The 18,217-nt window shown below is 41.6% G+C and overlaps 1 protein-coding gene and 1 long non-coding RNA gene across 3 annotated transcripts in view; one reads left to right on the top strand and one right to left on the bottom strand.

Annotated features, from left to right (window-relative positions):
- Window positions 1-8,774, bottom strand: part of BMPER (BMP binding endothelial regulator) — a 245,928-nt gene extending 237,154 nt beyond the window's left edge. For both annotated transcript variants that reach the window (XM_015133741.3, XM_015133740.3), the window contains exons 1-2: window positions 8,561-8,774; window positions 7,411-7,496 (exon numbers count right to left, since the gene is read on the bottom strand). In XM_015133741.3, coding sequence (XP_014989227.2) covers window positions 7,411-7,496; window positions 8,561-8,693 — 219 coding nt within the window. In that variant the 5' untranslated portion in view covers window positions 8,694-8,774. The remainder of the gene's footprint in view (window positions 1-7,410; window positions 7,497-8,560) is intronic.
- The window catches only part of LOC144339872 (uncharacterized), a 36,605-nt gene continuing 26,933 nt past the window's right edge, over window positions 8,546-18,217 (top strand). Inside the window, exon 1 of the long non-coding RNA XR_013415406.1 lies at window positions 8,546-8,628. This is a non-coding gene — a long non-coding RNA (uncharacterized LOC144339872). The remainder of the gene's footprint in view (window positions 8,629-18,217) is intronic.

Raw genomic sequence — 18,217 nt, forward strand, 5'->3', positions numbered from 1 at the left:
CCCATCTTTCACCTCTGCCATCTATTTTCTTGCCAAGTACTATAAATGTGGGCTCCAAAACATCTCTGCAAGACTAGTGGTTCTCAATGTCATGGCACGTTGGTGCACTTTTTAAAGGTGAGCCACCCAATCCTGATTAATGTATAAAACTTGTGCTAAAGGCCGGGCGCGGTGGCTCATGCCTGTAATCCCAGCACTTTGGGAGATCGAGGCCGGTGGGTCACAGGGTCAGGAGATCGAGACCATCCTGGCTAACACGGTGAAATCCCGTCTCTACGAAAAATACAAAAAAATTAGCCGGGTGGGTGGGGGGCGCCTGTAGTCCCAGCTACTGGTAGGCTGAGGCAGGAGAATGGCGTGAACTCAGGAGGAGGAGCTTGCAGTGAGCCGAGATCGCGCCACTGCACTCCAGCCTAGGCGACTGAGCGAGACTCTGTCTCAAAAAAAGAACAACAACAAAAAATTGTGCTAAAAGTGAGCATACATGCTATCATAAACACACCTACCAGACTGAATAATTTACCAAATGAACCATGCAACAGTGTAAGGCAGGGTGTCACTGTAAGAGGAGAGAGCTGGTGCCCCAAATAGAATTTCGAGAGTGAGTTCTGGGAAGAGAACTACTCTATTCAAGTAGCAGCACCCTACTCTAGAGGCACCAAGTGACAAGCAAAGTGGCTGTGCTACCAATCACTCCACTGTAATTGCTGCTGAATTTTACCAACTGTGTCTTGCTGGGCATGGTTTGGAGTTTTTCTATCGACATATTTTTTTTTTCAATACCTTTGGTATTCATGTAAATACTCTAGAACTGGAATGTAGTCAAACATTCAAAAGACTAAGCAACACTGGTTTATCCCAACACCTTCTTTCCATTCCCACTGCCCAGGCTGCTTGTGCTCACCTGACCACACAATATCCCTGCAGTCTGTTGTTCAGACTCCAGACCCTTCACACTGATATCCTTATTATTACATTCAAGGTGCTCCCCATGCTGGTTCTCATGGAGCTTTCTAACTCCAGCTCCATCACAGCTTTGGGCACAGTAGACTCTGCCATTTCCACAGTCCCAAGCACACTCTCTTTGTGTCTTTCCTCCAACAAGGCTTTGCCTGGATCATCTCTCCCCTCACATCATGGTCACAGATATCCTAGTGAGAATTCATTGGCAGCCTCCTTAGTACATGGGTTTGAGTCTATTACAGTGCTTTTCTGTCACTCCTATAAAGTTTCTTATTTATGCATGTGTTCGTCTCCCCCATTAGACTGTGGGCAAGAATCTGTCCTGTTGGTCTTTGTCTCCTCAAAGGTCCCCAGCCAGCACAATGCTTCAAACACAGAAAGGACTAAAAATAATAAAATAAAATGGAAGAGGGGATGAAGTGTGGAAAGAAGGAAGAAAGAATAATATTATTGAATTTATAACCTGCGATCCCTAGTGCCTTGAGTGGTGTTTTATAAAATTAGAACTGGGAATCAACAGGTCTTAAAATATACACCCAGCTCATTTGCTGATCTTAACTAAGTTCAACAAGCACACTTGACCTCCCAGTGCCATGAAAGGTGGTGTTTGTTACTCATATTCTTTTATAGCACAAAGGACTCAATATATCATCATTTATACAGAAGGGCCATAGAAGAGGGTGTGAAAAACTGATATCCTTTATTTACTCAACAAATTCGTATTAACTGGTTTTATTTTTCCATCATTTTGCCTTGCCTGACTTTTCCCATTATCTCCTATTCTACTGCCCTCCCCCTATTTGCATTCTAGTCTGGGGAAGGGCTCTCTTTCCTCAACATTATTTCCTACACTTAAAACGCAATTTACTGTTGATACCCACAGTCAAGTCCAGTGCCTCAAAACAAAATAAACAGTGTTTGAAATGGGATGGGGAAGGGGAGCAGTGAGTAAGTAGGCAACAAAGACACACTCAGGTCTGGAAAGGGGTCGAGAGACTTCCACAAGGCGGGCCAGGAAAATCCCCATGATGCCAGGCCACGAGGCAGTTTTTCCAGAATTACAGCGCTCCCGAGTCCCAACCCAATCCCTCTGCCAATAAAAGTACAAGTGAAGGTGACCCCACAGGCATAGAGATGTAAATACTCTGCAAGAAAGCAGGCCCCTCTTCCACGGAAAGCTTTTCTTTTCTTTTTTTCTTTTTTCTTTTTTCTTGTTTTTTGTGTGGGTGTGTGTGTTTAATGGAAAGCGAGGGGAAAACTTACACCAGGGCCCAAAGATCACTGGACCAATAAGGAAGCAGCCTAGATCAGCCCAGTCCAAGCCTGGAGGGACAGAAAAACTCACTAAACATTTCTGACAAACCTTGTTCATGCACAACAATGGGTGGGTTTGCCATCATTATCCCTACGTCTCGTCCGTCGTCCCTTCTATCATTTTCTTTTGAAACTTTGCATCCTGTTCCATGTGAGGAAATAAGAATTTTTAAAAATAATGCCATCATCAATAACAGCAATAAAAAATCATTCCAGAGGGTTTACTCAATGCCAAGCCCCAGGCCAAACTTTACGTGCTTCATCTCACTTAATTCACACAGCAACTCTGTGAACTAGATGTTGACATCCATCCCACTCTCCAGATGAAGAAACTGAGGTTTGGAAAGGTGAGGTAGTTGTCTCAACTTCACCACCGGTTTGATTTGAACCCAAGATTCTCTGATGTCTGGGCCAAAGTTCTTTGCCAAAATGTTATGATGCCAGCCAAAACCCATGTCTTCCTTGGAAGGGCTCTCCAAATTCTAGACGGTTTGGGTTGCAAGATCGAAACCACTATAACTGCCTCCATAGAGAGCCTACATTAGCTCTGTGCTGGTTGAAAAGACTCTCTGAAGCTCTTGAAGGTATCTGTAGAAGTTTTTAAGTAGTCAACTTTTCCAGCAGAAGGAAACTCTAGTTTAGCAAATAAGAAACTGACTTCACATCCCAGTTCTGTCTCTTAGTAACTGTGTGATCTCACGAGATTTGCTCTACTTCTTTGAGCCTGAATAAAGCATGAACAAGAATGACTCTCAGAACTAGTCTTTGTGAATTTGCCAACACAATCCTATACATTAACTGTTACCTTTCCCAAAAATTGTTCTGTTGAAAGGTAATTGGTCACATCACCTTCTAAACAGAGTAAAAATAAATAAATCTGATTGCTTCCTTACTGAGCATCCAAAGTCTAGAAATGACCTGAAACAACTTGGAAAAAGTATGGCAATCTATGTATTTGTGCATATACTGAGTGCAGTACCTCTCTGAACACATCTGGTCTACTTTATGGCTTCTCTCTCTCTCTGTTTCATACATGCACACACACATGAATTGAATTCTCATGCAATGTTATCTCCCTCATCCTCAAACATGTGCTTAACACTTGTTTAGATAATAGATATCTATTCTCCAGCCAGCTAATCTGAACAATGAAGAACATGAGGATTTTATGGAGATAAGGCACCCGAGAGAATCTAACATGCTGGGAGCTCCTTGTTGAGCAATATTACACTTTTGTGATTAAAAAAGTAGAAGACAGCAGACAAGGTCTCTCTGTCTTCACTATTTGGTTGGCTCCAAGACAGGTGGGGCCCTGATTCTTGTAACATTGAATTTCACGTTGCTTTTTATGAGCAAAGGGTCCGTTTCTACATTGCACCTCTGGATTTAAAAGAGGAAATTTCAACCTCAGAATAATGTTTTTTGCTGAACAAAATGTATGCCAAACTAAGCTCTGACTTCGGGTTTTCTGAGTCCCAGCCTCCAAAGTTTTCTCAGGTTTCTAGTACTGGGCCCAACTCACTGGCTCCCGCCATGTCCTCCTATTCTACAGTTAGGTGGAAAAGGCTGAGAAGATCAAGCACCACTTCTCATGTGTGCTTGGTGGACCTGGGGACGTCCCAAAGATCAGAGAATGGCTTCAGCTTCATTTATCTGGGTGTGGCTGGCTCCCCTCTCAGCTGTACTCCAGGGCAGGCACCAACGTGTTTTCCTAGACATTATGGGAAAAATAATTCTAGCAAGAAAGCGGGGAAAATATCATACAGAAACAGTAATAAGTGTTGGCCTCCCTTCCTCAGCCCCATAAAAGACCATTTTGTAAAGTTATGCTTTGCTTTCTGACTAAACAATAAAGCACATGCAGTTTAATCTAAACTGCTTACCCAGTTCCCTAGATTTTAGGACCATGATCCAACTTCTCACCTACCCCCTTAAATAGATGAACTGAAGCTTTTTGGGCCACACACTTTAAAACGAGATTCCATCACCAGCTAACAAACCAGTTATTCTTGGACTGGGACTGGTTCTGGCAAGATGCTCGGGTCTACGCAGAGGATGATAAATGAGAATAAAATTATTCAGCTCTGCTTACGGTGGCCACTGTGCCCACTGTCATCCTCAAAAACTCCACAGAAATGAGCTCACTCCAACCTCTGAAACATTTCACAGCTTAAAAGTTTAAATCAGGCCAAGTTGATTTTTGTGGAGTTTTTTAAGCTTTTACTCTGTAATTATATACGGGACTTTGTGCCACCTATTTCCTCCCAACTGTAACATTTTACATCTTTTTTAAGCATACGTTGACGTTAGCTTTTTCTTTCTTTCTTTTATTTATTTATTTATTTTTTTTAGTACATGTTATGAAATAAGATATGAGCTTACACTCAGCCTTAGGTACCTTTCTGCCAAAAGGCTGGACCAACACAAACTAAATATGACTATTTTCTTTATCCAAAGTACAGTTGAGACTATTACATACCCTCTTAATGTACATACATAAAACCAGCTCACCACTAACGCTCCCTGCAGGTCAACTGAAATCATAACGAGATTTTCCTTTCATATAATGCGATTAACAAATGTCAACTAACCGAACTCTTGAAAGACTCAAAAGAAAAAACAAAATAACCCAAGGAACGCCAAAAGGTAAAATAATTTGGATGTTCTTTCTATTTTCTCCTTACTTTCCCACGTCTTTAACTCAACAAATAGGCTGTCTCTTATGGTTATAGGCATGTGCTCCAGAGGCAGACAAATCTGAGATAGTTTCAGCTCCACTATTTACTCAAATGCAACTTTCACAAGTTACTTAGCCCGCTACACCTCAGTTTTCTCATCTGTAAAATAAAGGTAAAAGCCCTCAGTGGATTTTTGTGAAGATAAAATGAAATAATGCAGGCTTAGATGAGGCCCTACAAGTAAAAATAAAATAAAATAAAAATAGTAAACATAAGTGTTTACCATTGCTAACATTATCAATTTGCTAAATAGGTCTACCTTCCTGCCTAGGTACAAAAATGCCAAGTAGCTTCCTGGCTATCTGGAGTGCTTTGAAATCCATGAACTGCAGTAGGTTCGTGGAAATGTACAAGAGTGTTATACAAAGAGAGAAGTGGTCATCCATCTATTATTACTCAATTTTACCAAGTCATTACAAATGTTTAGGAAGCAGCAATGACTACGACAACTTGGACCCCATAATTCTAAACCCCTGCAAAGGTCGTGATAACATATCACTGAGCCTTTCAGCCAATGAAAGAGCTCTGTAACGGGTGAAGCTGATAGCCAAAGTCCTAATATTACATATTTAGAAAGGATTTCTGACAGCGCTTACCCAAGGCAGATACCTACAACTGTTACTTAAACGTTAAAGACATAAATGAAGCTACTGCCCTTCTGAATTTAATTGATACTTTTCTGGAATAAATATCATTCCCACTTGAATTCCAACTGATGCATCTTTTCAGATTTACTCTTTACCTTCAAAACTGCAGGACTCTAACATCTATCTTCTTATCACTAAGTCTCCACTTTGAGAGAAAGGCACTATTTTTAGCAGGGGTAGGAGTACTGAAAAGGGGGGAATGCTGTGGCGAGAATTTCTCATGATGTTATTTGGGAACAGTTTACAAAACTCAAACTACATATGTAAACTTTATAAGTAGTAATATTGCTGAAGAGAAAAACAGTATTTTATATGCGAAGCTCTCAGCACATTTAAATATTACTTGGTCAGGGTAATGTCCTCTGAAATCTTAATAGATTAAGATAAAATAATTCGCTCACATTATACAGATAAGAAAAATTTAAAAAGGAAGATTAAACACACATATACATACACACTGCATTTGTAAATCTACAACTGAGTCAAAATTTAAACTCAAAGCTTCTTTTCAACAAATTATTTAGTAAAAGATCATCAATGAACACGGCAACCCATAAATACGCAATCATAATACACCCTCTCTCAGCTCTGTTTTATTAGACAGCAATATTTATTGTGTCAGCAAACACAGTGCATTTTTACTTGTTTCTGCTGATTTCCTTAGTCTTCCAAACCTGATAATCATTTGATACAGCCATTTACCGTCACCCATTTATCATTTCAAAACGTTGACCTCAACTCTTGTCATGAAAAAGTTTAGGTAGTATAAACTCAGATGGCTTGGCTTTTGCCTAAACCAAAATGAATTCCTTCTCCAGTTCCACACAGCACGCTGATCTAGTAACAAGTAGTCCTCTATCATTTTTGGGCTTCGCATTTGATTGCCTTAATGTATCTCCAACAGGGTTTTATAATGTGTAGTTTCTAACCAAATTTTGCCAAAAGTGATTGGCATGTAAAACACTCTTAAGCAAAAATGTTTATGTTGTAGGTCTGTACTTCATCTCAGAAAGTCTTATTCACATTGCTTAATCTCCCCCAAGTGGTTACTTATTAGACTTATCATTGACTACTAAACTAAAATAAATGGAAACAAATTATTTTTTGAGTCTACTAACCACTGATAGTGTTAACTAAGCAGCTGACAGCCAAGTGTCATTCTCTATTAAGGACAGAATTGTCCTTTCTGACTCACGCCTCCAAATAAGAAATAAAGACAGTATTTGAGAGTTTAGGGTATAACAGGCAAAGAAACCCAAGAAAGAAATCCAGAATTACATCTTTTCCTCATGTTCATTTTTTGTGACTGTCACCTCTCTTTCCCTTTGTTGCATACCTTATTCCGGACCTTCATACTTAAATCTTATCTCATCATTTTCCCGCTGAGCTTAGATGACAGAACCAATGCAGAAAGTTTTGTTGTACCAAGGATTTGGTTGTAGTAATCATTACTGGAAACAGACATTACAAACTGCAATTTTCACTGAGACGTCATACAAAGCCTATCTGAAATTTACTTCTATAAGGATAATGTCAAAGATAAGAATTTCCAGCTAGATGAAATGGAAATTGCCAAAGTCCATAAAACTCAGAAATTAACTGGATTCAACTCACAAAGTAGGTACAGTTATGTGCAATTTTGTAATGACTAAAGACAATTTGTAAGATCTGGTTATATTATCACATTTAATGGATTCACCTTATCAGAGAGAGCAACTGAGTTCATATTACCTGATCTCCACACTTACCAAGCAGACACACATTATGCAAGGGTTGTCGGTGATAAATGGAATCTGGAGGATTTCACCTTCATTTTCACATTTTGCAACAGAACCTGAAATTCAGGGGGAAAAAAGTTTCATTTAAAGTCAGCTTAGTAGCATGATTTCAACATTTAAAATTTTTACACCAATCTTTTTTGAAACCTCTACCCAAACTTCAGAATTCCTAATGTAGTTAAAATTATTAAATTCACCAAAGCAAAACTCCTCCCCCCAAACTCTATTTTCAATAATTTTATTTAAACAAGTTTTAAAAAGACTATGATGTAAAGAGAAATTATCTGTTCTCAGATGGTTTAAGCACAATTCCAAGTATTTCACTGGATTTTTAATAACACTCCTCCTTTATGAAGACATTTCAACTAAGCACACAGCCCCATATGCAAAAAAAGAAAAAAAGAAAAAAAAACTCAAATTGGGGCAGATTTTAAATTGACCAAAACTCAGAACTGTGTCAAGGAACAGGCCTTTCTATGGATCTTTCTCGCATTGTCTTAGGTTTAAATCACTGTTTGAAACGCAATCCTCTTTTCCCTTCTCTTAGAAATTGACTCGATATTTTCTTTTCTGCACCAGGTGTCAGTAAAGTATGTCCTTCAGAATAGCAGCTGAGGTCTTCACCTGCCTGAAAACATATAATTATTATATCCGGCTATTAGTGCCCTTTTTAAATGATAGTTTCTTTAAATTCAAGGTCTTGAGAGCCAGTGCTTTAAAAAGCACTCCTAGCACAGTGGATGTATTGGAACCCCAAAGATGAGAAAGGAAGATGTGCAGAAAACTGCACAAATTTTTTTTCCTGAGTTTTACAGAGAGAGATAAAGATTAAAATAAAAGTTGAGGAAAATATTAAAAATAAAATAATTTCTCAAATTCAAATAGAAGAATGTCTATTATTACTACATTGAAGGCAACAGCCTCTCAGCCCGCAACCTCTTCACCTACTCCCAGCCTTCCCAGCCCTCCCGGGGTTTCGCTTCATCCCCATCGACCAGCGCAGGGCAAGCGCCAAGGTGCGCGCTCTCCACCCTCCCATCCCCTGGGCAAGCCAGCGCCACCTCTCCCAGGTACCAAACCGGCGTCCCGGAGGGTCGGTCCCTCCCGCCCCCTCCCCTACCTGTCAAGAAGGAGGAAGCCAGAGACATGGGGACCCCCGAGCAATTGAGCAGCAGCAAGACGCAGCAGGTAATCCCAGGCGAGCGCCGGCCGTAACGCTCAGCCAGAGCCCCGACGCCGGAGAACCAGAGCATCGTCACCTGGAGGGAATCCCGGGCGACTGCAGGTCCCGCGCCGCCGCCTCTGCTCAGCTGCCGCAGCTCGCAGTCAAAAAGGGCTCTCAGCCGGCGTGTCGGGAGACAGTCCGCGAAGGAGGGAGGCGGGCGCCCGGGAGCTGGGGGGCGGGGGGGTGTGAGGGAGGGCGGGGGTAGAGGCGAGGGGTGGGGGGCGCCGGGGGAGGAGGGGTCCTGCGGCCAGGCTCCTCCGATGCGGGTTTTTTTTTTCTTCTTCTTCTTTCTTTTTTTCTTTCTTTTTTTTTTTGAGGGAGTTGCTTGCAGTGGCTTAGCAGTCAGCCCCTCCGCGCCGGAGAGGGGGCCGGGAGGAGGGGGTGTTGCGGCAGCAGGAGATAGACGGAGAGGAGCCGCGGTGCTGCAGACTGCGCACTGCCGCTCAGCCGCCGCCCGGGCTGCAGCTACTGCTCCGGGGGCTGTCGCTGTCGCTGTCGCTGCCGCAGCGTCCTCCACTCCCGCACTCCCCACCTTCTGCCAGCCCCGCCGGCTCTCGGCCCGCCCGGAACGCGCTCGCTCCGCCGCGAGAGACAGGGGCTCACCGGGCGCCTCCTGGAACCCGCTGGGGGCGCCCGGGCGCAGGAGGGACTGCGCTATAGCGGCAGCGCGAACCCTCTCGGCCCAGCGTCCAGTTCCCCAGCTCCTCCAGGGAAGCCACGGCCGCGGGGCGCGGACCAGAGCCGGGAAGGCGCGTCTCCACCGCACCGCGAGCGCGGCGCCTCCTCCTTTTCCTGGGGGAACCCGGGGGATGCCGCAACACTAGAGCTCAGGCCCGGGTGCCCCAATCCTTAGAGGGAGCAGCAAACGAGACGCAGGAGCGCCCCACCACCCTGCTGGCTCCCGGATGGGAGCGACACACCCGGGGCAATAGGGCCACCGCAACTTTTCACGCCCTGCTTTGCTTCCTTCTGGCGGGGACGCGACAGCGAACTCAGGGGGCTGAGCGGACAGAGGGGCAAGTGGCCTTAGAGATCTGTGTTCTGTGCTTATCTGTCTGCGCGTCCTGACACTAAGGATGACCGAAGTTGAAACGACACACAAGGTCGATTTAAAAACGTACCGAGGCAAACGCCTTTCGCCCTTATAAAAAAGAGCAATCGCTCCGAGACTCCTCCCTTCCAATCTCGGGCGGACCGGGAGGGGAGGTGGTGTTTGACTAATCATTCATTCACCCGAAAAGAGGGAGGGACCCCCGCCCCGCCGCGAGGGACCCCCGCCCCGCCGCTAATCTCTGGCTGGGGCCTCCGCGCGGCGGCCTCTGCAGTTCGGCGCTCGGTCGCTCCCTCAGCCCGGCTGCGCCCTCTCGCCTCTGCAGCACTGGGTGCCGGGGAGTCAGCTCCTGTGATCCCCCTGCTGAATCGCCGCCTCCTGCCCACGCAGTGGCACCCTCTACTCAAAAGGGATGCAATCGCAGAGATAATTTTTGTAACCAAAGTACGAAAGCGCGAGGTGGGAGTGAGGGACGCTTGGCAAGTGTTGGGATCTGACGATCAGTTAGCTGTCCTTGAGCTCACGGTGGACCACCTACTTCCTCTGTCCAAGAGTTGAAACCGGGTCCCCGCGGAACGGACCTAAGGGTCTCCAGGCAAAGTGGATTGTTTCCATTGTGGAAACTATAGCTTTGAAAATAAATGAGTCTGTTTGCTGACAGGTTTAATCTCGCTTCACCTTAACCCTTCCCTGCCTCGTTGACTGTTTATTTTATTCGTTTTTTCGAGTGATTTGGAGACTTGACATAATTGGTGCAGCATTGCCAACATCGCGACACACCGAGGAGCTGATCCGAGCACGTTGCTCTGACGTGGGAAAAATAAGAGAAGGGAAAGCTGTCGTTAGCTTAGCATGCTCCATTTCCCTCTCAAAATAGATTCTTAGTGTAAAATTTAAATTAAAAGAGAAGAAGGGTGATGTGTGATTCCTTCCCTCCCTCCCCCCACCCAAATAAAGCCATGGCCAGGCAGCTTCTCGGAAAACAGTGTGTTTATGTATTTACTAATCATAAAGATAATATGCAAAAAGAGAAAAACCTCTAAATGCAGCCTTACTTCCCAGGGACTCATTAAAAAATAAATAAAATTAAAATTAAAAATCAAATAAATAAAAACCTTTATTGCTGCAGATAAGTACAATCAGCTGAAACCACTATCTCCTCTATCTAAAAAGATTGTCCCTGGATGAGGCTTTTAGATAAAGTTGTTTGTCATAATTTAATTATGGAAAGCTGAAGAATAAGGAAGCTGGGAGACCTATTGTTGCCTTAGCCGTAAATTTGGATAAATGCATGCTATGAAATTGCAAGACATTTGAAGAGTGTGCCTGAGTTACTTTGATATGCCTTCCCTCCCTGGTACCAGCCAAACATCCTCAGAATTTGCATGACAAATTTCTTTATGACAGAATCTAGCTGTGTGTGGCATTTCCATAATGTGCAGCATGGTGCTTTGGAATGCACTGGAACTCTCCCTGTAGGTGCAAACCCAAAAACCACCTTAAAAACATTTTCATCTGCCTGAAAGTTTGCAAAGGGGAAAAATGCACAGAAGCCTTTGGCAAACCTGTCTCTTCTTCCTGTTATCAGCCTCTGCCACCAGCGATTTCCCTTGCTGCCTTCTTGGCAAATGGACCCTGTTTCCGAAAGAGCAGCCTTCTCTCCAAGGCCTTATCAAGATGTTTTCCAGTGCATCTACTGCTGCCACCACCCCTTCAAGTGATAGTCTATCAGCTGACAACTGGTCTCTGTCTACACAAAACGGAGATATTCCAGGGTCAAAAAGAAAAAAGAACGCCTGCACTGAAAAGCACATAGATCTGCCTTCACAGTTTAACTAAATAAATAGCGGTACCATCCAAATCCCAAAAATGGCCTTGGCTGAAATCAAGATGAGGGGGAAAAAAATGTGTGTTTGGGTCTGCTTATGACATCTTTCAAGGGGAAAGAAGTGATGGGGCCCAAAGACCAATATTTAACTCTGGGCCTGTCCCAGTCTCAGTTAGACAAAACTCTGTCTTATCTCTTTGTCTGGAAAATAAACTGTGAAACCCAATCAGATTAAAAGGGGCCAGGCCTGTGGTAAGAGCAACTGTCTTCATCTCCTCTCAAAACTAGGATGCTAAATTCTCACTGAAAAATTCAACTGAACGTACAACTTAGTCACGTGGATTCAAGTCTGAAAGGTGCTTCTAGAGAAATTGTATCAACCCAGCTTCCTAAAAATAGAAACAAATAGACCCTTCCAAAAGGAAACAGGGTAAAGAGATTGTGATACCTACCACTAGGGCAGGGTGCAAGGTATTTCATAAAGTTGAGAAAGTTACACCTTAAAAAAGGCATTTAGACTTGATAAAGATAAAGGATTATGCTACCAAGGATCTTACAGGCTAGTAAGGGGATAAACTATGTTTATAATGAATACAGTAAAAGGTAGAAGTGAAGGTAGGAAGAGAAGATAATATGCCACGAAAATTTCAAAGAGGACCTTAAGCTTCCTGGAGGAAGTGGCATATGAAACTGAGCTTTGAATGAAGGGGCAGGTTCTAGTGAAGGAAGGGCAGCCTGGGAACAGCAAGGAGTAACAGCAGAGAGACTCAGGGTTTACAAAGAGAACAGGGAACAGGAATTCTATTGGCCCCATCTGCCCACTGAGCTGGAGCTGTTGGGAGGCTTGGAGATAAGGAGAAATGTACAGGTGGTTCTTGAAGGATTCACTCCCAGGTGACCAACAGGAAATCTACCATACAGTAAGTGCCTAATTTTTCTTTGAAACAACCAGACTGCGTTTCTTTAGAATGGAAATTTTTTTCTGCAGGTGTATTCAGCAATCTGAACACGTGGTCAGCATAATACTAGAGAGCACCATTTCCACCTTCGCGTGTTTGAAGGTGATGGAGTGGATTCTACATATGAATCATTATTTCTCAACCTCTTTAGCTATGGCTATATGATTCTTCTTGGGTTGAAAGTAGAAATGCCACTTTTAACTATTTAAAGCACTGGAGATCTTAGACCTCATATAAACCAATTCCCTGCCCTTTCACTTTAAAAGTGAGAAATCTAAAAGCTAAGGGGTAAATGACTTGCCCAGGGTCACACAACTAGTTAATGGCATAATCCATTTAAACAGGGTTCCTCTGGCTCCTTGATCATGATGTTTACCATTATAAATGTTTTGCCTTCTTGGATTATGAGTCATAAGAATTATAGGAAAGGGCCACTGAATATTTTAGATATGATGCAAATTAAAATTACAGAGTTGGTGAAATAAGTACTCAAATATTTATTGAACTAAACTGGTACCAAGAATACAAATCGTAACACCATAAAAAGCTGACCACAACTTAGCTCACTGGTTAAACTGAGTTTATTCTGAAGTCACTTGGCTAAAATGTTGAAGAACTGCACTTCTCTTCTAGGCTTTGCTACAGGTTTGCTTAGTTTCAGAGAGGGGTGGGCACCACTGAGGCTGGTGAGTCCTCTAGATTCTGCCTGGGGCTTTAATGCCATTCCAAAAAATAAGAGTCTCAGAAATGACATTTTTTGGAGGAGATAGGAGGGAGTAGGGACAATGGTAAAAGCATCATTCTCATGATATTGTATAAGTTATATAAATGATAATTATTAAAATTAAATTATTAAATCATTGGCCTGATCTTTTCTTAATCATTTTTCTTCATTCTTTGTAGCCTTAAGATTCTTTTCATATAATTGTACTCATTATAGAGTTTATCTATTTCTAAAGCAGGGCATTTTGATGAGAATGATAGGCAACTGACATTTTTAAACACAGTTGCATGGATATAACAAAATTACTATGTTTTTTAAAAATTAGTATTGTAATAAATAAAGTCCCCTTCAAAAGCCCCCTTCACTCTTTCCCTGGCCCTGACCCCATCCCAATCCCTGCCTCAAGGACAATGGTATGCAGTGAGTAATGGGGTAATGTTTGCTGTTTCACACAGTACTCGTTCATTTAAATGTCCATGAGCCAAACTAACTGGTTTGGAGTGTCACAAATTCTTTAGTTATACAACTAAAATAAAATGAAGTTACATAGTTAAAACAAAGATTTTAACAATTTCCATCAAAACATCCAAAATATTTCTATGTACTGATTCATCTTCAGGGGCTTGCTGAATACATAAGTCATTTTGATACTGGAAGCTATAAAAATCAGATACAAATTTGGTTTCATGGTCAGAGAGGCACCAATGTTGCCAATTCATAGATAATGATCTTTGAAAAAGAGTTCTCTTCTCCACATTCCATCCAGAAGTCACTCCCCAAAACAAGCTTACCTAATCACCAGCTTCATTGGCACCAAAGCTGCAGCCCCATCTATCCGAAGTGAAGGATGGCCCAGGAGATCTCAAGACCAACCCAGGGTACCAGAATATTAAGCTAATGCCTCCCTCCTATTGTTCTAGGTTTCACTAGCTCTTCTACTTTAAGCTCTGTTGCTTCAAGACTTTAAGTTGATCTCATTGTAGTAAACATCAACAGAGGAGAGAACAATCAACGTTACTGCAGAATTACTATTGAAGATTATCTATAGACTCAGAAACAGTTCAACTTTACTTATGTAGGGATATATACTACCAGGTCGATATTTAACATGTATGGCCGCTCTGGCAGACTCCCGGCTGTCTCCCAACATCTAGTCTTTCCTTTTTTCTCAAGATAGAGCCCCCCAGTTTGTGCAGTGCATATGGCTCTCAGCAATAAAGATCATTTTTCTTAGTCTTTCATACAAGTAGTAGTGATCCCATGACTAACTTCTGGCCAATAGGATGGAAATGGAGAAGTGTCACTAAAGGAAGGACATGCTCTTTCTTCTCTTCCTCTAATCTGATGGCTGGAATACAGACATGATAATGTAAGTAAGGCTCCAGCAAACTCTTTCCCCTGTGTATACCTTGGGGAAAATGTCTCTGGGAAATGGCAAAGCAAGAAATGAGATTAGACTCTGAAACCATGGAGTGCAATGGGAGCCTGGGCTGATGCATCTGGCTTTCCTGAATGTGAGTGGAAAAGTAACACCTACATTATTTTAATGCTTGCTTGTGTGTGTGTGTGTATGTGTGCGTGGGTGGGGGGGGGGGTGTGTGTGTGTATGTTCAGGTTTACTTGGCAGCTAAACCTGAAATTATCTGAAGCATTTAGCACATACCAAAGACAAGAAATAAGTCCTCAGTAAATAGCTATGTGTGTTAATTAATTAATATAGTTTTGTATTTATTAATGTTTCAGGCACTTTCAGAGTCAAGAAAAAGATCTTACAAGATATAAGTATTTTATGTAATTTACATCTATCTTATGAAATTTAGGGGAACTTCCAATGTTCTTTATTTTTTAAAATAACAACTTTTAGATATCTCTACAACCATGTTCACAGCAGCATTATTTGTGGTAGCCAAAATGTGGCAGCAACCCAAGTGTCCCCCTCAAGGGATGAATGAGTAACAACAAGTGGTGAGGATATGCTATGAAATATTATTCAGCCTTAAAAAGGAAGGAAATCCCGACACATACTACAACATGGATGAAACTTAAGGACATTATGCTAAGTGAAATAAGCCAATCACAAAAAGACAAATACTACACGATTCCACTTATATGAGGCACCTACAGTAGCAAATTCAGAGACAAAAAGAAGAAAGGTCGTTGCCAGGAATTGCAGGGAGGGAGGAATGGGGAGTTGTTTCATGGGCAGAGTTTTCGTTTTGCCAGATGAAAAGAGTTCTGGAGATTGGTTTCACAATCGTGTGAAAGTATTTAACAGTACTAATTGCACGCTTAAAAACAGTTAAGATGGGCCGGGTGCAGTGGCTCACACCTGTAATCCCAGCACTTTGGGAGGCTGAGGTGAGCGGATCACCTGAGGTCAGGAGTTCGAGACCAGCCTGACCAACATGGAGGAACCCCGTCTCTACTAAAAAAATACAAAAATCAGCTGGGCATGGTGGTGCATGCCTGTAATCCCAGCTACTCGGGAGGCTGAGGCAGGAGAATTGCTTGAACCCGGGAGGCGGAGGTTGCAGTGAGCTGAGATCACGCCATTGCACTCTAGCCTGGGAACAAGAGCGAAACTCCATCTCAAAAAACAAAACAACAACAACAACAACAAAAAAAAAAACAGTTAAGATGCTAAATGTTATGTTACATATATCTTACCATAATTAAATTTTTTAAAACGTGTTTAAATAAAAAACTTTTATATTTTCTTATTTGCTACCAAATTAACATTCAATCATTTGGCCAAAAAGTTGGAAATACAGATTAGCAAAAACAAAACATTCTCCTGTTTTATAACCTTATTATCTGGCTTTTGGCTAAACAGTTAACATACATCACCTCATCTCACCCAGCAATTCTATGAGGTAGGTACTATTGTCAGTCCCATTGAACATACAAGCAAAATTAAACACAAAAGTTAAGAAATTGTCCAAGTTCACACAATGGGGAATTGGTTGAGCTGGAATCAGAATCCACGTGGATTCCTGAGCTCCTGCTTTTATTGGTTAAGCTATTGTGAATGTTTTTGTCTTTGACAGTATCATTTTTAACAACTCTATCATATTCTATGTGATGAAGGTACTATAATCGTCTTAAATAATCTCCTACCTAGGTCATTTCCAACTTTTTACTACTATAAAAGATGCTTCAGTGAACATCTTTCTAAGACTCATATTTATTTCATTAAGAATAAATTCACTAATTAGCAGACCAAAGGCACGTGTATTAAGACTTTTGAATTACATTTTTGTAGTTCTTAATTAAAGATTGTTGTCTCTTTTGGACTTAATATTTTTGATGCTAAACTTACATAATGTAGCATAAAAAAGAGAGCCATTAGGACCTCTAAGCTATTTCTTAGTTTCCTTAATAGATATTTGTAGGTGAGAGAATGTACAATTAAAGTAGGTCTTATTAAAAATAAAACATGTTCCATTGACTTTCTAGATTTCATTGATTGTGTATTTTAAATATTTATTTAGAGAAATCCTAAAACAAACAACAGTGACTTATTTGACCTCTGTCAGCTTTGTGGTATAATATCAAGTGTCTGGGAGCTGGAAGATCATAATCAGTTCCTCCCATGTTTTACCTCAATGTTTTCCTAAAAGCGGTTGCCTTCAGCTTGAATTCTGAGTAGCTTTTCCTTCCCTGAGCCATGCTTTATAGTTATCTCCCGTTAGAAAGACATCACATTAATGAACAACTTCAGAATATCTCAGGAGGCAGCCAAATAATGCATTCAAATGCCCAAGATTTAATTTATCAAAACTATCTCATCAACCTTAGCTTACTTTATAGCAGCTAACCACTAGTTGGATTAGTTAGTGGTCATTATGGAATTAATGAAACTAATTTCACTAATGTGGGAAGCATTCAAAGATAATTCTTTGGAACTAATCCGGTGACTTAATATCTAGTCCTAATTTTGCCACTTGGCATTCTAATGATTTGAGGCCAGTTAATTAACTTTATCAGCCTCAATTTTCCCACTCAATAGGATGAAATAGTATCACCTCTGCTTGCTTGTCAGGGATGAATAAGAAACTATTTTATATAATGTTATATTTTAGAAGGTAACAAAACTAGAGACTTTTAGATATTAAAGAACCCTCAAAAAGCATCTAATCCAACTTCTCCATTTACAAACGATCCTACTGAAGTTCAAATAAATTAAGAATTTGCCCAAAGCTATGGTGTATATGAATTTTTTTCCAGAAAAGCATACACCTTATTTAGGAAATATTCCTCAAAATATGTGGTTTTAGTGAGATCTCTGCCAGTCATTATACTCCTCATTCCCAAAATCATTGTACTTCCTATTATACTCCCCACTTCCAGCAAACACAGAAGTCATAAGTTTCATGCTGGACCAATCCCAGCCTCTCATCTCTCTAACCACATTTATTGTTCCAGGATTTGGAATGTGACCTCAGCTCTTCCCCTGGATTTTTAAAATTTGAGTCGAGGAGAAAGTACCTTTTCCTGCCTGCCTGAAGTCTGCCACATGGGTGACCCTGAGTAAATGTTGGTCAGCATAAATATTATTGACAATAATAATATTGCAAAAATCAATACAGCCAACATCTAGGTACTATAGCACCTGTTACAAGCAATGCCTCCACCTAAAGGACTAAAGCTATATGTAGACATATGGGCACTAGAACGAGAACTGCAGAGGAAGAAAGACAGCAGGAAAGGCTGGCCTTGCTGGATCCCTGAGATCACAGGGCATGGATGTCAGCAACCTCTTTCTCCATGCTGGAGCCTGCCCTTATCTTCACAGTCCATGTCAGTCTTTGCTAGGCAAACCTAGCAATCAATCCTAAGTCCATTCAATTCAATACATACACATTTATTGAAAACCACTGCATGCATGCAGGTACTTTATTCCCATTAAATTTGCCATACATTCATTTTGTTCGCATTAAAGTCCCACAGCTTCCACTTCTCTAATTTGAGACATTATATTCTCTAAAAC

This window comes from Macaca mulatta, chromosome 3 (genome assembly GCF_049350105.2).
Source record: "Macaca mulatta isolate MMU2019108-1 chromosome 3, T2T-MMU8v2.0, whole genome shotgun sequence".
Taxonomy (NCBI): Eukaryota; Metazoa; Chordata; class Mammalia; order Primates; family Cercopithecidae; genus Macaca; species Macaca mulatta.